The sequence below is a fragment of the Phocoena phocoena genome, chromosome 19 (assembly GCF_963924675.1).
Source record: "Phocoena phocoena chromosome 19, mPhoPho1.1, whole genome shotgun sequence".
NCBI lineage: Eukaryota > Metazoa > Chordata > Mammalia > Artiodactyla > Phocoenidae > Phocoena > Phocoena phocoena.
In genome coordinates, this window is record NC_089237.1 from 49,201,529 (window position 1) to 49,225,875 (window position 24,347).

The window sequence follows — 24,347 nt, forward strand, 5'->3', positions numbered from 1 at the left end:
TCTGGGTCCCGCATGAACAAAAAGGGTCTCTTGGGACTCTTCCCACCCTGACGCGGAGGGGCTTGCCCTCCTGGCAGCCTGTGCCCCTCATTCTGAATGCACAGGAGGTGCCGTCAGAGTCCCCCTGTGTGTGTGTGATCCTCTGTGTGCCCCTGCCCCCACCTCCCCATTGCCTGTCTCTCTCTATCCTGACCGATGTCCCTCTTAGGAAGGCTGCCCGCAGCGCTCCTGCAAGACGCACGTCCTCCTGCTGGTGCTGCACGGGGGGAGCATCCTGGACACGGGCTCGGGGGACCCGTCCTGCAAGGTGGCCGACATCCACACCTTCAGCTCCGTGCTGGAGAAGGTCACGCGCGCCCACTTCCCCGCAGCCCTGGGCCACATCCTCATCAAGTTCGTCCCCTGTCCCGCCATCTGCTCTGAGGCTTTCTCACTCGTCTCCAAGTGAGTCCCTTTCTGCTTGTTAGGACTGGCTGGAGTTGGTGGGGGGCCGAAGCGGAGGGGCCGCCCCTACCACGTGGGTACGTGGTGGGCAGGTAGGTGCCTGCCTAGGCCTCTCTGGGGTGTCAGGTCCCGATCAACCACGAGCATCACCGGTGGGAGGTGGTCAGCTAGAGTCCAAAGTGATTAACACTTGCGCACCGAATCCTCCTCTGCCTGGGGCTGGGTGGCGCTCAGACCCACTTCCTGTGCTCAGCAGGCCCTGGTCTCGTTGGCCCAGACAAGGAAGCTGAGGCATTGAGAGGTTAAGCAATGTCCCCAGGGTTACGCAGCCCGTGGACCCAGGAGTCAAACCCAGGCAGCCCCACTCTCGAGCCACACGATTAAGAGCCAGTAGAGATGTGTGCTATGATGGAGGGGGCACAGGGCACTGCGGACACTCAGAGAGAGGGCCAGGGAGGCTTCCTGGAGGAGGTGACTTTTGGGTGTGCTTTGAGAGTAGCGTAACCTGTGAAGGGTGCGGGCTCTCCGGTCAGCCTGGATTTGAGTTCCGGCTGTGTAACCTGGGGGAAGTTGTTTAACCTCTCCCTGTGTGTTTCCTTATCTGTAAAATGGGGATGATCATGGTATTAACCACCTCCTAGAGTTTTTGTGAGGATTCTCTGCGCTAGTGCGTGTGAAGCACGTGGCAGGGCGCGGGCATTAGCTGAGACTCACATCGCCATCCTGGTAGGGGAGAAGGCACTGTCCTTGTTGGTGGACAGTGGGCCGGGGCAGGAGAAGAGAACCCTGCTGGCTGGGAATAAGGCTGTGTGATTGCACGGCTTAGTTCTTCACGAACCTGCCCTGGAACCAGTGCGGGACAGATTGTGAAACTGGGGGCCCTCAGAACCTGGGGGACTTTGGGAGATCCTGACCACTTCTCCAGGACCCGGGGGCTCCCTCAGGTGCTCCCCAGATGCCTGCCCTGTTGAACCAGCTGAAGGTGGTGCCTGGAGCCAGCTGGGAGCCCTGGCTGCTCAGCAGTGATATAGGCAAACAAGACCCTGAGCACCTGTGTGGCAAACGGCTGGCTCTCGAGCCTGGAGCGGGGGTGAAAGGGAGGCCAGTGGCACCTCAGCCTCGCCCCTCACCCCCTTTCATAGCTCCTGCAGAGGAGCCCCCATCCATGTGGGGTTTGGGGAGGGTGGAGAGGGATCCCCAGTCTGGTGCCAACTCCCCAGGGGGATGGAGTGGGTGCTCTGGATCCGGTGTGGCTCTAAGGAGAGGGGCTCAGTGTCCAGCTGCTTCGGGGGGAACACGGGGAGGGCATGCGGGGGTCTCACTTCTCCCCTCTGAGAGAGAAAGGAAAGTCTCCTCTGCCTTCTAGATTTATCCGTGTTCCCAGGACACGGGCTGGGCAGATCCCAACCAGAGTTGGAAGGAAGGAGATTCGGTCAGGAAGGAGAGTAGCTCCCCAACCTGGTTAATTGCCCAGATCCCGGGTGGGGTGTGATTTTTGTTAAACTGCTAGGCGGTCAGGCCTCCCCCTGGGTCGGCTGAGTCTGGAGGGCAGGAGCCCTAAAATCTGCATCCTGACTTCCTCCAGGCTTTTGCTCTGCAGCGGGTTTGGGAGGCAGAGCTGAAAGAAGGCTCTGTCCATCACTGCCAATAGTCGGAGTTAATTGTGTTCCTTTATCATCAATCTCAGGACTCCCCACCCCTACCCCTTCTCCCCCAGGACATCTGACCTCCAGAGCTGGGTCACCCAGTCTGGGCCTGATCTCCAGGAAGACGAATGGCCCAGCATCCACTGGAGGGGACAGCAGGAGGGAGCCTAGCTCTCCCCCAGGCAGCTCCTTCCCCCGGGCCATCGATCACCCCTAATCACTGCTGGGAAGGAGGTCTTTCTCAGCTAATTAAAATCTCTCCGGCTGCAATTGAGGGCTGTTTCCTCTAATTTGTGTTTCTTTTGGAGATGAGGAATGGCTGTTAGGCCCGCCTGGCACACCATGAGGTCTCTGCCTCCTGTCCAGGGTGCCCTGAGCCCTGTCACCTTCCCCAGATTCTGTCAGGTCCCTGTTGGGCCCTGGGTCGACCTGAGCTTGGACTGTGGGGGAAGGGACGGACAGTCCCTCCCTCTGTTGTCCCTCCCGGCCAGCTGGGTCCGATGCCCCAGGGGACAGAGGTAGGACGGGTGGGGTGCAGGCAGGCACAGGCAGCTGGGAGCTCGTCCCTGTTGGGGCTGAGCTGCCCAGAGAGAGGGAGGCAGGAAGTGAGGGGCCCACGCAGCAGCTGAGGATCAATCCACTGGTTGGGGGGGTGCTGTAGGATAGGCTCTCTCAGTCCTTTCTGGGGTCACAGACCTTTCTACAAAGCCCTTGATGGCTCTGATCCTCTCCCCAGAAAGACGGACACGATATCATGCGTGCAGCTGCGTGCCCACCTCCAAGCTGTGGCCAATGCGTGATACCCATGCCTGGCACGCCCTCTCACCTCCCTTCTAGCTTCCCTAAAGCCTTTCTTGAGGCCTAGTTCAAACCTCACCTCCTCCAGGAAGTCTGCCATGATGACATGTCCCCACCCTGATCCACACCAGAGGCTTCCTCCATAACTGGGGTGTCCTTTGAGGCCATACAGAAAAGGGCAGAGAGCACTGCTGTCATGAGAGGCACAGGGCCCACATCATGGCTGGCACGGGATGGACATACAGGGGATTCAGCAGAGGCTTGCCCCTCCCTCCACCCCCACCCCATTGCCTGTGCTTTGTCTCGTCCGGCTCCTGCCTGTGTCCTCCCGAACCGAACGCCCAATTCCTGGCCAGCATGTGCTCTCTTTTGCCCGGCTGGGCTTACCTTGGCCCCCTGTCTGCAGCCTGAATCCCTACAGCCACGATGAGGGCTGTCTCAGCAACAGCCAGGACCACATCCCTCTGGCCGCCCTGCCCCTGTTGGCCATCTCCTCCCCGCAGTACCAGGATGCAGTCGCCACCGTCATCGAGCGAGCCAACCAGGTGTACATGGAGTTCCTCAAATCCCCCGATGGGATTGGCTTCAGTGGGCAGGTACGACAGCCTGCCCTCACCTCCCTGTCCTGGTCCCTGCCTGGAGAGAGGCTGGGGTCTTCCAGAAGGATCTAGACCAGGGTGCCCTGGAGCCCTAGCTTCTGAGATCCAAAGAGGCTTTTGAGATCTTTGGGTTTATCCTCATTTTACAGATAGAAAAACTGAGGCCAACATCTGAGTTCTGATTTTCAGCCCATGCTGATCTGTGGCCCAAGTCTGACCCCTGACTGTAGCCTGCTTCCTGTCCTCAAGCTGACCCTCCCATCCCCCTGTTGGGACCCTCAGTGCCTCCCTGGGACAGGCTCCTTGTTCCCCCGCGGACAGGCGACCCACGCTCTGGCTGGGTGTGGAGCGGGGGTGTGGCAGTGGGCAGGCCTGCAGTCCCGGCTCTGCCTTCTCCAGGTGTGTCTCATCGGGGACTGTGTGGGGGGCCTCCTGGCCTTCGATGCCATCTGCTACAGCGCGGGGCCCTCAGGTGACAGCCCTGGCAGCGGCAGCCGGAAGGGGAGTGTCAGCAGCACGCAGGTGCGGGCCAGGTAGTGGGAATGGGGGAGGGTCTGTCCTTGGGAGCCACAGCCCCGGCCCCAGGGGAACAGGGCCTCTCCTGGGGGAGCAGTGTTAGCTTTTCATGTTTGTGCTGTGACATCCACGTTACAAGGTATCATATCACAGTCCTGCAAGAGTAGTGGGAGATTATTATTACAGGTGAAGAAACGGAAGCCCAGAGAGGGCTCATGCCGGGTTTGGTCCCTAGACAGCTGTCCAGAGTCCTGTGGGGTTGCCAAGCCCTTTGGACTTGGGGGACAGCCCTGTGCCTGAAATCCCACCGTTACTGTGCTGTGGCTCCCATGCCCCTTTTGGAAGAAGGACTGCCTCTCCCACCGTAGGAGGAAGGGGTTCATTTATGCTGGGGGAGGAGGCGGGGCCCCAGAGTCTCCGGTGACTGGAGTGTCCTCCTGTCCTCTGCTCGGCCCCAAAGGACACCCCAGTTGTGCTGGAGGAGGAATGCAGCCTGGCCAGCAGCAAGCGGCTCAGCAAGAGCAGCATCGATGTCTCCAGCGCGTTGGAGGATGAAGCACCCAAGAGGCCATTGCCCCGGAAGCAGAGCGACTCCTCCACCTATGACTGCGAGGCCATCACCCAGCATCACGCCTTCCTATCGAGGTAACCGCTCCCTGTGCCTGCTGCCTTCCAGCAAAGCGTCCAGGGGGACAGGACCTCGGCCCAGGGTCATCTGGGAGGCCTGTGACTCCCAGGCCCTTGCATCGGGGTGGGGGGGAAGGGACGAGCACTGAAATGCTGGGACCAAGGCCATTCCCCACGGACCCTGCACCAAGACCCAGGACTCTGCACGCTGTGTCCGCCCCACTCCCCAGCTTGCAGAGAGCTGGGGGCAGTCGATCTCACCAAGAGAGTAGATGCTGCCCTGCAGCCTACTTCACTGATGGTCTTAAGAATCGGGTGAAAGAACAGACGTAGGTGTGTTTCGTATTTCTTAGTATTGTGTTCTTGGTATTTCTCACATGGGGCAGCAGAGGCCGAGGAGGTTAGGAACTTTCCAGGGATCACACGGCCAGTTACTGGAGAGCTGGGGGTCAGCATTTTGGTCTCCCAGTGCCCAGCACCCAATACACTCTCATTCAGAGGCCAGCCGGGTCCCTGCATGGAACTGCCCACCCTTTAACTTTCTAGAAGAGGCATGTTAACAGACACTGGCTAAATGAATTATCTGTACAATTATTCAGGATTCAAATGGGTATTGAACATAGATCCAAATGGGAAGGAACGCCTCTTTTCTTCCTCCCTTTCTCCTCGCTTCTCTCCTCCCATCCCCCCTCCTTCTTTTCTACCCGAATGATAAGTAGCGGGAGGCCGTCAGGACATTTGGAAAATGGATCCTCTCACCATTGCCGACCTTGGAGTGTTTCCTTGCAATATATTTTTTACTTGCTTTGCCTATAGTTTTACTTTAAAAAAACCCTCTTATATTGTGGTCTTTTCCCCATGTAATTAAAATGTCTTGGTAAATATTCTTAAAAATATTTCTTTGAGTGAATGGATGACATCTTACTGAGTCCCAATAACTGTACACTTTGGCTTTTTCCAGTTCTTTGCAATTATAAACAGCACTCCAGAAACAGCTTTGTGCATATATATATATATATATATATATATATATATATATATAGGGGTTATTTCATTCAGATGGATTATTGGAGGAAGAATTATTAGGTCAAAGGCTCTGCATATTCAAATCATATTTAAAGCCCCTCTGAAAGATTATTCTTTAGAAAAGCAGCTACATTTCAAGTCAGGTTGCAAGGTAGAATCATACCATTTCTGGTTCATCCTTGAAAAATCCTTTAAGAAAGCCCCAAATTTGGAGAGTGACGTGAAGTTGGAGGCTCTCGATAGCTGGTCCAACACAGCCAGCTCTTCCTTCTGGTGTAGGGACAGATGGCTGTTTCTCTGGCAGTTAAGTAGTTGGTGTGTGTTTAGGGACCACGCTGTACATGAAATACGAATTGTTAAACACCAGGGTGGTCATCCTCACTGCAAGATGCTCACACTGCGAGAGGCGGAGGGTGTGTGGGGATTCAGATTCAACTGCCCAGACCCTCGCCCACAGGGCATGGGGGACTGACACACATTATTTCGATGGTTATTTCTAAGATTCCCTTCCTCCTCCAACTTGAGTATTTTAGTAGAATTTGCATTCCGTTAATGGATTCATAGATCATGCGATCCTGCTGGACTTTCTTAAACCCCGAGCAGTACCTAAATGCAGCTGGAAGGTCAGGGAGGTCCCCAGTTTTCTGCCCATTCTCAGCAGCCCACTCTGGGTCTGTGGCTAAACATCCACTTGAAGTCTTTGGGGCAACGGGCACCTGGGAGGGGAACGGCTGGAATTGTGGGTGTCTCGTGTTTTTCTCTTTAAGCTCAGTTTCCTTTGTGGGCTAGAGGGGAGGGAAGACCAAGCTGTTTGCATCTGTGTCTGCGAGTTGCCTGGAACATGAGTTCCCATGAAAGCCCTCATCATCGCAGGACTGATGTCACCCAGCTGTCTGGCCAGGCCGGGCTTCTCTGCTGGACAGGGCAGGAATTCACAGTGTGGCCATCACAAGACCAGTACGATGGGGCAGACCTGCCAATGCGCGGGGGGCTTAGGTTTTCAGGTGCTCAGTCTGTTTTAGCGAAGAAAGTTTGATTGGATCATGGCCACGCGTGTTTGTTCAGGTAGCGTCTGTGGCTGCCCGCGTGCTACACAGCAGAGTTGAGTTAAGTAGATGTGATGGAGGCCATATGGCCCCCGAAGTCTGAAATATTTACCATCTGGCCCTTTACAGGAAAAGTTGGCTGATTGCTGCCTTACCCAAATGTTGGCCAGGCCTTGGTGTTGGATGCTGAGATGGTCGCCATCTCATGTCGGTGATCCATCAAGTGGACTCCGGGTCTGAGCCCCGCCCCAGAGACGGAGGGCTGGGCGCTGCACCCCGGACCTCAGGCTGCTCTGCTAAGTGCTCACCCCCCGCGCTTGGTCCTCCCCTAACCTGCGCTCCCCTGTCTTCCTCCCTCGGCCAGCATCCACTCGAGCGTGCTGAAGGATGAGGCTGAGCCCCCTGTGGCCGGGGGGCCCCAGCTCCCCGAGGTCAGCCTGGGCCGCTTGGATTTTGAGGTGTCCGACTTCTTCCTCTTTGGCTCGCCCCTGGGCCTGGTCCTGGCCATGCGGAGGACGGTACTGCCCGGACTGGATGGTGGGTATGGCGCGGGCTGGGGTCCAAGATGCCTTTGGGTCACTAGGCCACTGTGTGAGGGCCTGGAATTGGGGAGAGCGGGGGCGGGGAGGGCCATGGAGTTGGGGTAGATGAAGAGAGAGGCGAGGAAGAAGAAGGGGTCGGGGGGGAGGAGAGTGGGGCAGTTTCCCTAGGTGGGCAAAGGTGAGGCAGCTCCTGGTGGATTTCGCTGTCCCTGTCACATGCTCCAGACTGATTTGTGCCCCCATTGTCCAGCTGTCATGCTGTCAGGGAAGAGAAGCCCTATTGCACCCACCCCCTCCATCCCCAGCGCCCAGGCAGGCCCTCTGCAGCCAGGTTGGTCTTACTGCCCCCTGCAGATGCCCTGCTCACCTCAGTGCTTTTGTTCTCGCAGTCCCTGCAGCCTTCAGTGCCTTCTCCCCATTCCTCTAAAATATACACGGAGGTGATTTGCACCAGCAGATGGCTTAGCAATGACTCTGAGGATATAAGAGGCTGGAGGCACCTCAGAAAACAATGGATCAGGGATTCTCGAATTTCCTTAGCACCAAAGTTTACCAACAACCTGCACTATGGAACAGATAAAAAGTGGCAGGGGGGTGTCTGCTAGAAGTGGGGAGAGGAGGCAGAATCCCACGGCCGTCCTTAACGTTGCTAAGGAAACCTAGGGCTCCCTGGATGCTGGACCGTCCAGTCCTCTAAGAGGGACAGGGAGGCGCGTTGATGAGCTGAAGCCTCAGTGGAGACACCTGCTGGTCAATGGGAGAAGTGTTCTGTCAGCTCTGGCAAACTAAGAAGTCTACTTACTACCGGGCCTGGGAAGTGAGCGGGCCGAAGGAAGGGCTGCTGATCCTGACTGAAAGATCCTAGGTCCGCTTCATAGTTCAGGTGGCAACTAAGTGACAGCTAGAAGAATTTAAAGGAGTTTGACCAGTGGAAATAGTGGAGGGCGTCCTGCTAGGAGGAGGGGCAGCTTGAGCAGAAGTGCAGAGAAAGGAAAGCAGCAAGCCTGGCTGGGGAGTCACCAACGTCCACCATGGCTGTAGTGCTGGGCGCCTACAGCGGTGCTTCTAGGTGGGGCAGGTTGGCAAGGCATTGAAGGCCAAGCTGAACCTGATGGCTTTGATCCTGTCGGTAGCAGGGAGCCATGGCAAGTTCTTGAGCAGAGGAATAGGTTACTCAAAGCTGCAGTCAAGGGAGCCTCCTAGGGCCAAGGGAGCAGGTGCTCAAGGGACTTCCCCCATGTATCCTCCCACTTCCCACCCCCACCTAGGTTTCCAGGTACGTCCTGCCTGCAGTCAGGTCTACAGCTTTTTCCACTGCGCAGACCCCTCTGCCTCCCGGCTTGAACCACTGCTGGAGCCCAAGTTCCACCTGGTGTCGCCCGTCAGCGTGCCCCGCTACCAGAGGTTCCCGCTGGGTGACGGACAGTCCCTCCTCCTTGGTAGGCCCTCAGGAGTATAAGAGTGTGCTGAGCCGGAGGCTGGGCCCCAGCTGGGAGGTGCCCGAGGGCCACCCTCTCTGGTCCAGCCCCTCCAAGCTAGTCAGCTGTCAGAGTGACTAGACTCACCTGAACAAGGACTGTGTGCTCTGTGCGGCGGGGGGGGGGGACAGGAAGACAGCTGACTCACCTGCCTTCCGAGCAGCCCACCTGTGTGAGCACCTGTTCTGCAGGAGGCATCTTTGGGCTCTGCCCCGTGACCAGCTCCCATGGCCGGGACCAGCATAATACTTGAGTTGTCAGACCTGATTCTAAGTCCGGGGATCCATGCTGAGTGCTATGCCTAGAGCCCAGCCTGGACTCTGGAGGGGCAGGGCATGGAGTGGGTCACCCTGGAGGGCTTCATGGAAGAGAGGGCCTTCAACCAAGGCATCGGACAGGTGGAGAAGAGCTGGAGGATGGGGGTTGGAGAGATCTTCTGGGTGGAGGGAACATCAGGAGCAAGGGCAGGTGGATTGGGGGGGCGTGGCCTCCAGGGCTTAAGTGGGGTGAGCCAGACATGGACTGGGGTGAGGCCAAGGGGAGGCCTCTACTGGACAGTCAGGGGCTTGGAGATCAGAGCCTTGGCTCCGTACCACAGTTCAGGAAGTTTAGCCAAGCCGGTTCAGAGATTTGGGCCAGATTGGGGGCGGGGGCTGCTGTACACGTGGCTCATTCAGGATTAAAATCCAATTTACCCCCCTTGCCCCCATTTCAATGGAAACTTAATTTCCAAAGTCCTCTTTTGTCAGGAGTTTCCGTAGATAGAAGGGGCTCTAAAACCTTCCCACATCTTAAAATGTCACTCTCTGCTCAGGGCATCCCCCTGCCCCCAGGGGGGCGCCCTCGCTCCCAGGCTGGAGGCCCCATTCATTTCCAAGCTCAGCCACAGTCCTCTGTGGCTCAAGGAGGAGTCTGATACAAGAGCACATGGTAACGTGCCACCTGTGACCTCAGCTGGTGCTTTTGGGGCAGTGTCCCAGACGCGCCCTCGGCAGCTCTACTGGGGCTGGATGTCATGGTTGGGACCCTGACTCGTGCCTGCCTAACCCATGGCTTGGAGGAGGTGAAATCTGACTGCATACTACAGTGAGGGGGTCCCTTCAGGCCCTGGGGTAAGAGGTGCGGGCTGCCCGCTGGGCAGGTGAGGGGGCAGGCCGGGCTCAGCCTCCCGCCCAGCACGGGGCTGGCGCACACAGGCAGCTTCATCTGAGACCCACCACTTGGCCTTGACTGTGAAATTCCCCCTCCAGCTGACGCCCTGCACACCCACAGCTCCCTCTTCCTGGAGAGCAACTCCCGGGGCAGCCCGCCGCTTCTGGAGGCCCCGGCCTCACCCCCTCACGCCCCGAGGTCCCAGCGCCCGGGGCGGAGGATAAGCCAGGGCAGCTCCCACAGTGAGAGCTCGGAGTCCTCGGACAGCCTGGCCCCCGTGGGCACCTCCCGCAGTGAGTGAGGGTCTCCCGGGCCCTGCCTGGATTCGCGGGAGAGGGGACCCTCCTCCGGGTGGCCGCTGGCCCACTGCCGGGGCTGCCGAGGGCGGGGGAGGAGGGGACAAGGGAATCCAGACCGAGCTCTGACCTCAGAGAGAACTGTGACCTCTAACCCTGGACAGGGGCCCTGACCTCTGACCGTGGACTGAGCCGTGACCTTGCCAGGCCTCAACTTACTCCCAGCGTTCAGTTTTCCCCCTGGGAGTCCCTGTGACCAACAGCCCTGGGATGAGACTGTGCACGTCTCTGTGGGTCAGGCCCCCATCCTGGGGACCAGTTTGCAGCACGCGCCCTGGGGGAGGGGTGGGTACGCGAGGGGGCTGGGGGGTCGTTGAAGGCGGAGGAGAGCTCATTCTGAGCCGAGCACTCTGGCCCCAAACTTGTGCCCCGAGTGGCACATCCACCCCTGGATCCGGGCCCCGGGGTCCCACGCTGCCCCTTGGGTCAAAGCCCCGGGCAGGCCGCTCTGACCTTGGCCCCCTCTTGGCCCCGCAGTCACAGCCAAGTGGTGGGGCAGCAAGCGCATTGACTACGCCCTGTACTGCCCCGACGTCCTCACTGCCTTCCCCACCGTGGCCCTGCCCCACCTCTTCCACGCCAGCTACTGGGAGTCCACGGACGTGGTGGCCTTCATCCTGAGACAGGTACTGCCGCCCCTTCTTGGGAGGGCCCGTCCTTCTGGGGGCAAGAGGCTGACCTCGCGGGCCACGCTGGACACTGGGAAGGCACCGAAGCGTGGCGAGTCGGGGGGTGACCTGGACAGACAACGGTTTTCCTAAGGAACGCTTGCTTCTGGCCAATGGTGTGGTACTTTCTAGAAAATTAAATAGACACCACGTAGGAGAATGTACCTATGGTTCAACTTGGAGACTGGAGTCATCATGCCTGTTCCCCTGTGGGTCTCAAGGTCCTCGTCTCTAAAATAGGTGGAGAGAGAGGCCAGTGACTGAGGGAGAGCCTGGGGGTGGGTAGGGGCTGGCAGGTGAGGGTCAGATCACATGCACCCTCCACAGCCAAGGTCAGAGGGGGATTTTATACTGGGTCCGATGAGAAGTCACTGCAGAGTTTTGAGTAAGGGAGAGATATTGATATTCTAGAAGGAAGTCCTGTGGCTGCTGCTTGGAGGGCAGGAGAGCAAGCGTGGGATCCCAACCTTGAGGTGGCGGCTTGGGCTAGGAAGCTGGTGGCAGAGGTGCCGAGGAGCTGCCGGGTTTGAGGTGTGGTGACAGGACCTGCTGACATTCGGGCTGCGAGGGAAGGTGGGGGCATCCCATGAATCCTGGTTTCCACTCGATTAACTATGGTGACACCATGCCCTGGGGCTGGGGAAGAGCCGGGCTGGGCAGGAGGGGATACTGAGTCTTGGGTCTGGACCTGGGAAGATGAGACGCCTGTTAGATGTTGGGAGGGAAGGTGAGTGGAGAGTCTGGAGCTTAGCTGGCTTGGAGATAAAAATGTGGAGTCATCAGAGCTTGGATGGCATTTAAAGCCAGCGATGGGTTGCCCTGCTTCTCACACCAATTCCCACGTGTGGGTTTTTTCCCCACACCAGGCAAGTCTCTGACCTCAGCTGGGTGTCCTACAATTTCACTCAGTTTTGACATTATCTACCTAGAGATAGGGTCAGATCCCACAGGTTAAGGGCTCAGCCCTACAACTGCCCGCCCCTCCCCCATCAGATGTCAATCTTCAGGTTGTCACCTGGGTTTCCCTCTCTTTTTTTTTTAAACATCATGAAAAATTTTTTCTTTATTTTTTTTTGGCTGTATCGGGTCTTAGTTGGCGCACATGAGATCTTCATTGAGGCATGTGGGTCCTTTCGTTGCAGCGCGTGGGCTCTCCGTTGCAGCGCATGGGCTTCTCTCTAGTTGTGGCATGCAGGTTTTTCTCTCTCTAGTTGTGGCACGCGGGCTCTCTTGTTGAGGCGTGTGAGCTCAGTAGTTGTGGCGCGTGGGTTTTAGTTGCCCCGCAGCATGTGGGATCTTAGTTCCCTGACCAGGGATTGAACCCACGTCCCCTGCATTGGAAGGTGGATTCTCTACCACTGGACCACCAGGGAAGTCCCTCACCTGGGTTTTCTGACTCACAGGCTATAGAATGGTGGTTCCAAAGATCCTCTCCTTGGATTCAGTTAATTTGCTAGAGTGGCTCACAGAACTCAGTTTATTTACTAGATTACTGGTTAATTATAAAAGGATTTTAGAAAAAGGAACAGCCACATGGAAGAGATGCAAAGGGCAGGGTATGGGGAAAGGAGATGGAGCTTCCATGCCCTTTCTGAGGGCACCACTGTCCCCAAATTCCCATGTGTTCACCAACCTGGAAGATCTCCAAAGCCCACCCTTTTGGGGTTTTGTGGAGGCTTCATTACATAGACATGATGGATTAAATCACTGGCCATCTGTGATTAAACTCCAACCTCCAGCCCCTCTCCCCTCTCCCCTCTCCGGAGGTGGTGATGTGGGGCTGGGGCGGGACTGAAAGTTCCAACCCTCTGATCACAAGGTTGGTTCTCCTGGCAACCAGCCCCATCCTTAGATGCGGTTCAAGTCACCTTATTAGCATAACGAAAGACACCTTTGTCCCTCTCACTTAGGAAGTTGCAAGGATTTGAGGAGCTTTGTGCCAGAAATTGGACAAAGACCAAATATATACTTCTTCTTATAAATCACAACATCACAGATACCGAGGGAGTTACTGTAGACGGAGAAGTTCAGGGAGGAGTCCTGGAGCGGATAGACGGGAGGGGGCCTCTGAGTTGGGCAGGATGGAGGTCACGGGGCCTTGGCAAGAATGGCTTCAGGGGAGACACAGGATCAGAAGCCTGCCTGGAGTGAGGGAGGGGAGAAGGCAGGGGGCAAGTGGAGACAGTGCAGGGCGAGTCTTCTGTGGACTTTTGCTGTCAGGGAGAGCAGGAACATGTCATGGTTGTTGAGAGGGGTCCTAGGGAGAGGCACTATGACGGCATATTTAGATGCTAAGGAGAATGATCCAGTAGTGAGGGACTAGCCATTGATGTAGGGTTGAGAGGGGAGCTGGCTCCATTATGTTCTTGAGGAGGTGGGTGGGGCTGGGTGGGACCAGGGCTCCAGCTGGCCTTCAGTAAGGGTCACCCACCATAATGGGGGAAGGCAGAGAATGGGTACAGACGCAGGTGGCTGCTAGGTTTGGGTGTCGAGAGCAGAGGCTGGTCCAGGCCAGAGCATTTGAGAGATAGTGGTCTGGCCCCAGCTGTCAGGGCAGGTGGGCAGAGTGGTAGGTGCTGGGGGCTCCCGGCCTCCTGAGGGTCCCAGGCTGGGAGGTGGGGAGGCCTGGAGGAGGGCCTGACTGGCCGCAAGCTGGAGGGCCCTGACACCATGGGGAGGAGGGAGAGGGGCCCAGATGGCCTGACCCGGAGTCCTGCTGGGCCGCTGATCAGGTGATGCGCTATGAGAGCGTGAACATCAAGGAGAGCGCTGGCTTGGACCCCGCAGCACTGAGCCCCACCAACCCCCGCGAGAAGTGGCTTCGTAAGAGGACCCAGGTCAAGCTGCGGGTATGTGCTTGTTGGAGGTGCCTACGGGTTGAGGCTGTGGTCTCGGGGAGGTGGGGCTGCCCCTGGGGCCTGGGGCATCCACACGGCGGGGAAGGGCTTTGGTTCGCTCCTCAGATCTCCGTACTCATACATGCTGGGATTCAGGCTTAGACGAGGCCCCCAGGGCTGCAGTGGAGGGGGAGGGGGGATTGGTGAGATGGGGAGCTGGCTGCCGTGGCCTGGCTCCACAGGAGCACCACGGGTGGGGCTCCAGGGCGCTGGGGATGGTGAGGAGATGGCAATTGTGGAGCAATTGCTATATGCCAGGTCTCTGTAGACGTACCCAGGGGTCCGAAAGAGTGTTGCACACAACCACGGGGCTCACAGCCCGGTGTGACATTTGCCATCATATAGAGGGAGGCACAGATTAGGAAGAAGATGAAGAGAAGGATTGTCAGGGCAGGCCGTGCAGCGCTTCCCTGAAGAAGCATCATCTCTGCAAGGTATTGACGTATGAATAGGAGTTCAGTAGGCATACATTCATTTACTCAGCAAACGATGGTCAATACCCACTGTGTCCCAGACCCTTTGCCAGGCAGTGGGGCACAGGGATTTACAAGCACAGCCACTGTTGTGGTGGGCACTTCCAGTCCTGTGGGAACATCAGACATGGACCCCAAGAACAGTCCTAAATGGTACAAGGTGATCAGTGATCCATGAATCAACTCTTTTTTTGGTAAACATATTTATTGAGCTATAACCACATTTTATACAATTCACCCACTTAAAGTGTGCGATTCAATGGATCTTAGTGTATTCACCGATGTGTGCAGCCATCATCATGGTTAATTTTAGATCATTTCCATCACCTCCAAAAGGAGCCCCTTACCCTTTAGCTACCACCCCCTTCCCCCAGCCCCCTACTGCCACCCCCTAACCTTAAGCAACCACTCATCTACTTTCTGTCTCTATAGATTTGCCTATTCTGGACATTTCATATAATGGAATCATACAATAGGTGGTTTCTTGTGTCTGGCTTCTTTCACTGAGCACCTTTTTCAAGGTTCATCCACGTTGTGGTTTGTGTCAGTACTTAATTCCTTTTTATGGCATCTTTCCATGTGTTTATTTCCATGAATGAGCTCTTCCCTTATCGGTATTCTTGTAAGCAGGCCTGCATCTCCCACTTGACTGAGGGTTTCCGGGTCAGGGACCATGACTGGTTCCTCTCTGCATCCCCAGAGCCCAGCTCTGGGACCAGTGCAGATGAGGTGCCCACAAATGTTTGTTGATTTGAATTAAAATACCATGGGAATTGAGAGGAGGTGGAGACCATCTCGGGGGAGTCCTCCAGTGCTTCTTGGAGAGGACGAAGTTGAGTCAGGTCTTAGTGGATGGGCTGGAAGAAGGAGGCAGGGGACCAGGGATGCCATAGAAAGTGGGGGGACCAGTGTGAGCAAAGGCCCAGAGGCCTCTGCAGAGCCTGACCTGAAAGAACCAGTGGGGCTTCGAAGGGCAGCAGCAGGAGATGGGACTGAAAAGATTGCCCAGCAAAGTTTTGATGCCAGGCTCAGGATTTGTACTTCATCCCGAGGGCCCTGGGGGGTTAAAAGATCTGTGCTTTATAAAGACGGTCAATCTGCCACGGGGAATGTTTTTGAGTAAGGGGGCTCCTTTAAGATGCTACTAGCAGAGCCCAGGTGAGAGGTACCTGGGTGTGGGAAAAGACACAGATGTGGGTGGTTCTGTAAAGATGGAGTGGTTTGGGTCTTGAAACCAGGCTGGGAGTGGTGGGCAGCTGGGGCCAATGTAGGGCTACGGAATGAATTGAAACCAGACGTGAAGAAGGATGGGGATGCTGGGATAGTTACAGACAAGTGTCGCGACGTCCAGCATCGCTCCAGAATGATCTAGAGCGGGGTGGGGGCATCCAGCCAGGGAAGAGCAGAGCCAGAATGGCCGCGACTGGTTTCCGGCCACACGAGACTTCCTACGCTGTTTTCTCTACTCTTGACATTTAAATCGCCCACGAAGCAAAGAAGGATGGTAAACGGCTACTGGATGTGAGCCGTGATGAGGCAGGAAGAAGTGAAGGTGACCCTCAGTTTCCAGCCTGGGGGTCTAGAAGGATGCCAGGCTCTGAGGACTGGTTGTTACCTCCGGGCCATGCGGAGAATCAAGAGTGGAGGATGCTGGTCTGCAGGAGCCCAGGGCTCCTTGGAGACCACGTGAGGGTCTAAGGGTCTGTTTCCCTCGTGGATTCCATGGGGACACATCTCGGAAGCTCTAACGAGGTTAATAGGAAGAAAGGCAATGTCCGGCGGGTGTGCATCCCTCCAGCTGATCCTGTGGCTGACGTAAGGAAAAAGCCAGGTCAAGTCCCCTTGCAGAAGCTGAGCTGGTTTCTGTCCTTCCAGAATGTCACCGCCAACCACCGGGCCAACGACGTGATTGCTGCCGAAGACGGCCCCCAGGTCCTGGTGGGGCGGTTCATGTACGGGCCCCTCGACATGGTGGCCCTGACCGGGGAGAAGGTACAGAGGCTGGGCCATCCCCTCCTGGGTACCACGTGGCACGTGGGGTGAGGGCTGCAGAAGGCCTGGCTGCACGAGGTGGGAGATGCTCACGCAGGTCAGGGAGGGAGAGCGGGAGTGAGGGTTGGACTGGGTGCCTCGGAGAAGCTGGTGCGGCTGCAGTGGAAAGAGGAAAGGTGGTGGGAGCCAGGAACTAGTGTCGGACAGAACCCCAAGCCCTGCTGTCTTGGCAGAGAAGAGCTCCCAAGCCCAGCCCCAGCGCCCCAGCCTTCAGCGATTCCCCTGGTCCCCTCACTGCCTGCAGGTGGACATCCTGGTGATGGCAGAGCCTTCCTCCGGCCGCTGGGTGCACTTGGACACGGAGATCACGAACAGCAGCGGCCGAATCACGTACAGCGTGCCGCGGCCCCGGCGCCTGGGGCTCGGCGTCTACCCCGTGAAGATGGTCGTCAGGTAAGGCCCAGGCGACATTCTCACGGTGCTTTCACCCGGTTCCATGGCCCTGCCAGCCAGGCCTGTCCAGAAGATGGGGGCCTCGAGGTACTGTCTTCGGGACCCTGTCCTTGTCTGCAGGGAGAGAGGAAAATGGGATGCGGTCGCAGCTGTAGCATCAGGAGATGCCGCCCAGGTTCTCTCTCAACCTGGCCCTGACTGAGCTCTGACCCCGGCTGTGGGCTGACCTTGGCCTCAGGCTGACACCTGACCTTGAGCGCACGGCTGGCCATACCTTTCAGGGGCGACCAGACCTGCGCGATGAGCTACCTCACAGTGCTGCCCCGGGGCATGGAGTGCGTGGTCTTCAGCATCGACGGCTCCTTTGCGGCCAGCGTGTCCATCATGGGAAGCGACCCCAAGGTCCGGCCAGGGGCAGTGGACGTTGTCCGGTGAGTGCACCCTCCCTGCAGGGCCAGCAGCCCTGGGGGATATGGGCCAGGAGCCGGGAGTCCTGGCTTCACCTCCAGCAGTAATTTACTGAGGGCCCTTGAGAATCTCGGATGCCCTCCCTCCCTCCCTCTCTATCCTCCTCCCTCTGTTTATTCTAACACTGTCTGAGCATTCTGTGCAGTGAATCAGGCCTGGTCTCTTGCATTCAGATCCCAGTCAGGATAAAATTGGTGTGTTCTGATTACCGGTTGCTGTGGAGCAAATGGCTCCATACTTAGCAACTGAAGATCGTACTTTATTATTCTATCACATCATTGACTGGGTTCTGCTGGGAGTTTCTCATGTGGGGTCTCTCCAGCAATGGCAGTCAGGTGGCGGTCCAGGCTGGGGATCATCTAAGGGCTCCACTGGGCTGGAGGTTCAAGATGTTCAAGATGGATGATGAGCTCATGTGTCTTGTTCCTCGGCTGGGGCATCTCTTTCTCTCTCTCCATGTGGCTGTTCCATGTGACCAGCCAGGTGGTCTCAGACCAGCCAGACTTTGTACCTGGTGGCTGACTTCCACCATGGTGACCGGCCTCCTCTGGTTCCTGGAGACCCAGCTGGAAGCTACAAGCGTTCTTAGGACCCAGCCTCGGAATTCAGTGTCCTTTCCACTATGTTCTATTGGTTATAAGTGAGGCGCAGGATCCAACCAGATTCAAGGGGAAGGGACCACATAAAGGTGTGAATACTGGGACACATGGCTCACTGGGAGGCCATCTTTCAAGACTAGCTAACACACAGTGCTAATCGAGAGATTGCAGCTATTAGAGCTGATTGGAGAAAGCAGAGCAGACTTCCTGGAGCAGGTGACATTTGAGGCAACTCCTGAAGGACGGATATGCCATTGTACAAATATTAGCACATGCAGAAAAACAAAAAGAAGAAAATACAAAACTCTTTTTTTTGCGGTACGTGGGCCTCTCACTGCTGTGGCCTCTCCCGTTGCGGAGCACAGGCTCCGGATGCGCAGGCTCAGCGGCCATGGCTCACGGGCCCAGCCGCTCCGCGGCATGTGGGGTCTTCCCGGACCGGGGCACGAACCCGTGTCCCCTGCATCGGCAGGCGGACTCTCAACCACTGCGCCACCAGGGAAGCCCACAAAACTGGTTTTGATAGGCCAAGAAGGTGACAGGGAAGAACAGAGCATGTGTGGGGAAGAGGTGGGGCAAGTTTAGGGCCATTGGATGTTGGGGGCCAGATTGGGACAGGGCAGGAGGTGCGGCAGGAAGCACAGCTTCCTAGGACTATTGTACTGCGGAGAGAGGTGCAAACGGATTTTGCCACTAGAAAAGCAAAAGAGGTACCACTTTAGTCTCTCCCTCTCTCCCTGCCTCTCTCCCTCCACCCTTTTCTGAGGCTGGCTCTGGGCCAGGCTCTAGGCTGGGCACTGATGCAGAAAGAGATCCTAGTTAGAGGAAATTCACAGTCCAGTGGAGAAAACAAGTCATGGGCATGAGAAACTGTAGTCCAGGACTCCAAGGGATCAGAACACCAAGAGTGGGACCGATCCCGGGTCCTGGGAGTTCTTGGGGACTGGGTCAGGGGACTGCCCTGCACCACCCCAGCAGCAGTGGTCACTCTGGGGAGAGAAAACTAGTCTGGCTCAAGGACTCCTACGAGACTGCTCACCTCAAGATGCCCACTGGCCTTGTGGAAACAGGCCCTGGACCTGCTCATTTCAGGGGTCGACCTCCTCCTTATAAGCCTGCGTCCTTTATTCCCATTATATCTTCTCCAAGCCCCTCCCAAGTCAATGTCCCCCTCTCACACCTGGGAAGGGGAGGCTGTGGTCCTTCCTCTCTGGGGGGCAGTCCATCTGGTGCTCTCATCTCTTCACATGGGCTCCTGGGGCTGCTGCGGTGCTCTCCAAACCTTGCTGAGCATCAGAAGCTGCTTTCTGTAACCGCAGATCACTGGGTGCCCCGTCAGAATTAACCAGAGCTCTGGAGGTGACACCTGAGCCTGTGCATGCTTACAAAACCTCCCCAAATCTCTCAGAGCATCTTCCAGGTTTGGAAACCCCCAATCTATGGTGGCCAGTCAGTGGCTAGCGCCACAAAAGCCTGCAATCAGGCCTGGGCTCATCTGACATCTTACAGACAGGATTCCATGTCAGCGGAGAGCACTTGCCCACTGTGAGAGCACAGAGAAGAGAGAGGCAGATCCTGCTTGGAAAGCAGGGAAGGCTTCCTGGAGGAGGTGGCCTTGAAAGATGGGGGGATGGGAACATAAGGAGATGGAGCCACAAAGCCTCTCTAGGGCAGGGGTCTGCAGCAGAAGAGCACAGGGCTTGGCTGGGGCAGCAAAGCAGCTCCGTGTGGCTGGGGAGCTGCCATGCTCAAGGGCAGAGTGTGGAGGACCACCAGTGCAGGGGGGCCTTGCGACCTCAGGGCACCGGGGAGCCAGGAAGGGCTTTAGGCAAAGGAGTAGTGGGGTTAGATGTGCAATTTACAGAAATCACCATGGAAACAGTACCAAGGATAACAATAGAGTCACTGCCAGGCTTGTTTGGGATGAATTTATTTCATCCTTCAGAAAACCCTAGGTGGTCATTGTTGTTATCAGCCCCATTTTACAGAAGGGGAAACTGAAATCCTGGGGGCGTTAAGTAACCTGCTCGAAGTTGCACGGCCCAGGTTGGATTGCAATTGGGGGCACTGGAGGGAAAGGGGCCTCCCAGGAGGGTTTTGTAGTGGCCCAGGAGAGCGATGGGTCCTGAGCTAAGGCTAAGAAGTGGAGTTAAACTGAGAGGATGGAGTGAAGATCCTGCCGGGTAAAATCAAAGGCTCCTTGATTGGAGGAGGAAGGACGGGAGACCGAAGGAAAGGGAGGAATCAAAGGGGCTTCTCTCTGGCTCCAGAAACTTGAGTGATGATGGCGCATCACAGAGAAGGGGACCCACGCAGAGGGGCCAGGAGTGGGAGGATCATTTGTGCTGTGGGCATGTGGTTGGTGCCTGTGGGCCATCCGGGGGAGATGGCCAGGACTCACGGGGCTCAACTGGGGGTGCGGACTTCAGGGTGCCCCCTTTTCTCCCCTAGTGCTCCTGGGAACAGCCCCTCCGGCTTCTCGGGGCAGGGGGAAGTGGGGAGTGGGGCGGGCTGCTGGGCAGGGGGTGGCCCACCCAGGGTGGGGCTGGACCCTGCAATGCCGTCTCGCCAGGCACTGGCAGGACCTGGGCTACATGATCCTCTACATCACGGGGCGGCCGGACATGCAGAAGCAGCGGGTGGTGTCGTGGCTGTCCCAGCACAACTTCCCACAGGGCATGATCTTCTTCTCGGACGGGCTGGTGCACGACCCGCTGCGGCAGAAGGCCATCTTCCTGCGCAATCTCATGCAGGAGGTGAGTGTCCCGGCTGGGCAGGGCTTCCTCCACCGCCCTCCCCTCCTCCCTCAACCCTCCTCCTTTACCCCACATCCTCCGATTGTCCAAGCGGATGCCCAGTTTGCAAAGCCCATTCACGTGCATCTCATTGGTCCTTTTACTGCCCAGCGAGGTGTGTCTTATTATCCCTACAGGCAAGTGAGAAAGGTGAGGCTTAGGGATGTGCCCAGGTTCTCAGAGTCACCCTTTCATCCTTTATCTTCTGACCCGAAAGCCTAAACTCTTGTCTCTGCATCTGGTTATACCTTCAGCAGACACTTAAGTGCCTAGTGTGTTCCCTCCCCTGTCCTGGGTGTTGGGGATGCACAGAGGCAAACAGAACTCGGGATGTCCTAGAGCTGTGATTTTCACTGTGTGCCCTGTGGCACAGGGTCCCCTGGGACCTCATTAGACATGCAGAGTCTCTGGCCCCCCTTGGAGACCTACTGAATCTGAAACTCTAGGAAGGGGGCCCAGCAATCTGTATTTTAACAAGCCCACCAGGGGATTCTGATGCTTACAAAATTTTGAGAACTGCCGATCTGGAGCCGGGGTTGACAAATCATGGCCCAGGGGCTGAATCCGGCCCGTGGTTTTTATATGACTTGTGAGCTAAGAATGGTTTTAATTCTCTTACATGGTTGGGGGAAAAAAATCAAAAGAAGAATAAGGTTTCATGACATGTGAAAATTATATGAAACTCAAATTTCCATGTCCATAAATAAAGTATTACTGGAACACAGCCATGCTCATTTGCTTACGGGTTGTTTATGGCTGCTTTTCAGCTACAATGGAATAGTTGAGTAGTTGCAACAGAGTGCAAAGCCTAAAATATTTAGTATCTGGTCTTTCACCAAAAGAGTCGGCCAATCCCTGATCTACAGGAAGAAAAACATGGAAATTGACAGTTAACTGGTGGGTGATTAGAAAAGACCCTTTGGGAAAACAGAGGAGAAAGGACCTAGCTTTGTCTGGAGAGGCCAGGGAAGGCTTCTAGGAGGTGGTAACTTCTGAGCTGAGTCTTGAAGCATGAGTATGAGTTTGTCCGGTGGCCAAAGAAACAGCATGTGCAAAGGCACTGAGGTAGGAAAGAGCTGCAGGTATGCAGGATGGGGGCATGTGCTGGATCAGATTCAGGTCAACTGGGGGCTGAGGTCCCAGAAGCGATCAGGGGCCTGGGCTGGGCAGGCCGTGAAAACCTTAGAAACTGGGCAAGACCATGAACTCTCTGCTGAGGGTAATGGTGAGCCATGGAAAAGCTTCAGGCAGGGGAGTGGCCGTGTCTAATTTGGGTGGAAGAAAGATCGTTTTGGCAGCTGTATGGAGAACAGATTGGCGGGAGAAACGAGGGGCAGGAAGGCCAGTTGGGAGGCTGTTGCCCAAGTAAGAGACAGAAGACCAGAATCCAGGTGGTAGTCGTGGAGTGGAGAAAAAGGCACGGACAGGCAGGAGAACCAGAGGGCAGAATTGGCAGGACAGAACTGGCCTCCAGTCCTGGCCCTGGATTGTGTCAACTTGGCACTCAATTTCCTGTCCACAGAGGAGCACTTTGCCCCACTGTTCGTAACCTACGGGTCGCGTTCCTCACGTGGGGTCAGCAAATGGTGGGGCTGTGATTCACAGGTGGAGCCCATATCAGGCTTTCGGTGCAGAGGGTGGGGCAGGAGGGGAGGCCACTGCAGGGGGTGGTTCCTGATGCAGGGTGGTCCCATGACTTGGAGTCTATCAGTGTGCAGATAAAGGGTCCCCCAGCAGTGCTCCCCGGGGGGACATCTAGGAGTCCTCTGTGGGGATGCGCTGGGCCCCCTCTCCCTCCATCAGCTGCCCTGTGTTTCAGTGCTTCATCAAAATCAGTGCGGCCTACGGCTCCACGAAGGACATCTCCGTCTACAGTGTGCTAGGCCTGCCACCCTCCCAGATCTTCATTGTGGGCCGGCCCACCAAGAAGTATCAAACCCAGTGCCAGGTGGGTAGAGGTGGGGCTGGGGGTTGGGGGGTGAGGGGGGTGGAACCAACAAAAGGGGAGAGGGGAGGAGGAGGTTTATTCCATTGTTTGCTCATTCAGTCATTTGTTCTTTCCTTCCTTCCTTCCTTCCTTCTTTCCTTCCTTCCTTCCACAAACACGACTGGGTGCCTGCTTTGGGCCAGGCCCTGCGCTGGGTACAGGGGAGACCCACGGTGCAGTCGGATGTCATGTCATCCAGTCTAGTGGGGGAGATGGAAAACTTAGCAGACAGTGACAGTGCAGTGTGGCAGGAGCCATAGTGAATGGCAGGGAGCACAGAGAACTGTGGGGTCCCAGAGAGGAGCAGCTAAGCCGGACTCAGGGAAAAGGTTGGTTTCTGGGAGTTTGAAGGAATTATCCAGGAAGGGCCTGAGGTTGGAGGAGCCTTTGTGAGAGAGGCAGCAGCAAAAGCCACGGTCAGGAGACAGCAGAGCACATGTATATTATGGGAACTGCAAGTGACTCAGCTTGGCTGAGTGTGATGTGGGAGGGAAAGGGAGAGGGGGCTGGAGCAGCGGGTCCTGGATGGCCTGTGTGTCTTGACAAGCTGGGACTCTATGGCTCTGGAGTGAGTTTGTGATGAGTTTGTGATTCAGAGAGATCCGTCAGGCTGCAGGTGGAAGGCGGATCAGGGGAAGGGGAGAGGGGAGGGAAGCAGTGGCAGGGCGGTGGCAGGGCAGAGAAGGCCAAGGGCCTGAGAGGCACTTCCAAGGCAGGATGGATTGGATTTGGTGACGAAGGGATGGGATGCATGAGTCGAGAGAAAGGGAAAGTCACAGATGATGCCCGGTTTCTGACCTGGGTGACCAGGTGGGTGGTACCGTTACTGGGGTTGAAAAGCAGGCGACTGAATGGAAGGCGATGACCTCTTGGGGCCACGTGGAGTGGGAGGTGCCTGAAAGTGACCGGCAGGTGGAGGGGCAGAGATGGTGGGACCTCAGAGTGGGGACCGTTAGAGCAGGGCTTCTCAACTCTGAGGTGCACACGGATCACCTGGAGACCTCGTTTAAACGCAGATTCAGATTCCCAGGCCTGGGCTGGGGCCTGACATTCTACCCGTCAAGGGTCCAGGTCGTGCTGATGCTGCTGTGATCCACGGCCCACACTTTGAGTAGCAAAGCCTCTGAGGACCTAGGGAGAGAGACTGGCAAGAAGGGCAGCTGCGGGGGCCAGAAAATAACGAGGTTCCATGCGGTAGGAGCTGGAGGAGGGGAGAGAGAGACTTACCTTTGGGGGATTTTAGTGAAAGTGACAAGGATGGGAGCTTCGCCCCATCAGGAATCCAGGGAACTCTGGCGTGACCCGGGGGTACAGACAGAAGCGCTCAGTTGCCCAAAGCCGGGCAGGGAGCACTGACAGGTCACGAGCTCCCCGGGTCCTGGAGCAGCTGGGTGTTCCGGGGAGAGGGCGATGTTGGGGTGTGGGGAAGGGCAGGACCGCGGCCCGCCTGCCCCTCTGGCCTGACGCCTGTCCCCTCCGCAGTTCCTGAGCGAGGGCTACGCCACGCACTTGGCCACGCTGGAGGCCGGCCACCGCTCGCGGCCCAAGAAGAACAGCTCGCGTATGATGCTACGCAAGGGCAGCTTCGGCCTCCACGCGCAGCCCGAGTTCCTGCGGAAGCGCAATCACCTGCGCCGGACCCTGTCGGTGCAGCAGCCCGACCCGCCCACCAACCCCAAGCCCGAGCGGGCCCAGAGCCAGCCCGAGTCCGACAAGGACCACGAGCGGCCCCTGCCCGCGCTCAGCTGGGCGCGCGGGCCCCCCAAGTTCGAGTCGGTGCCCTGA

At 56.9% G+C, this 24,347-nt stretch overlaps 1 protein-coding gene across 1 annotated transcript in view; it reads left to right on the forward strand.

Moving 5' to 3' along the window:
- PITPNM3 (PITPNM family member 3) overlaps positions 1-24,347 on the forward strand; it is an 87,782-nt gene extending 63,435 nt beyond the window's left edge. The window contains exons 11-25 of the mRNA XM_065898051.1: positions 209-444; positions 3,295-3,484; positions 3,887-4,009; positions 4,464-4,648; positions 7,067-7,239; positions 8,513-8,683; positions 9,973-10,167; positions 10,708-10,856; positions 13,631-13,747; positions 16,144-16,260; positions 16,565-16,713; positions 16,995-17,144; positions 20,353-20,536; positions 22,395-22,523; positions 24,045-24,347. Of these exons, the coding sequence (XP_065754123.1) occupies positions 209-444; positions 3,295-3,484; positions 3,887-4,009; positions 4,464-4,648; positions 7,067-7,239; positions 8,513-8,683; positions 9,973-10,167; positions 10,708-10,856; positions 13,631-13,747; positions 16,144-16,260; positions 16,565-16,713; positions 16,995-17,144; positions 20,353-20,536; positions 22,395-22,523; positions 24,045-24,347 (2,571 nt within the window). The remainder of the gene's footprint in view (positions 1-208; positions 445-3,294; positions 3,485-3,886; positions 4,010-4,463; positions 4,649-7,066; positions 7,240-8,512; positions 8,684-9,972; positions 10,168-10,707; positions 10,857-13,630; positions 13,748-16,143; positions 16,261-16,564; positions 16,714-16,994; positions 17,145-20,352; positions 20,537-22,394; positions 22,524-24,044) is intronic.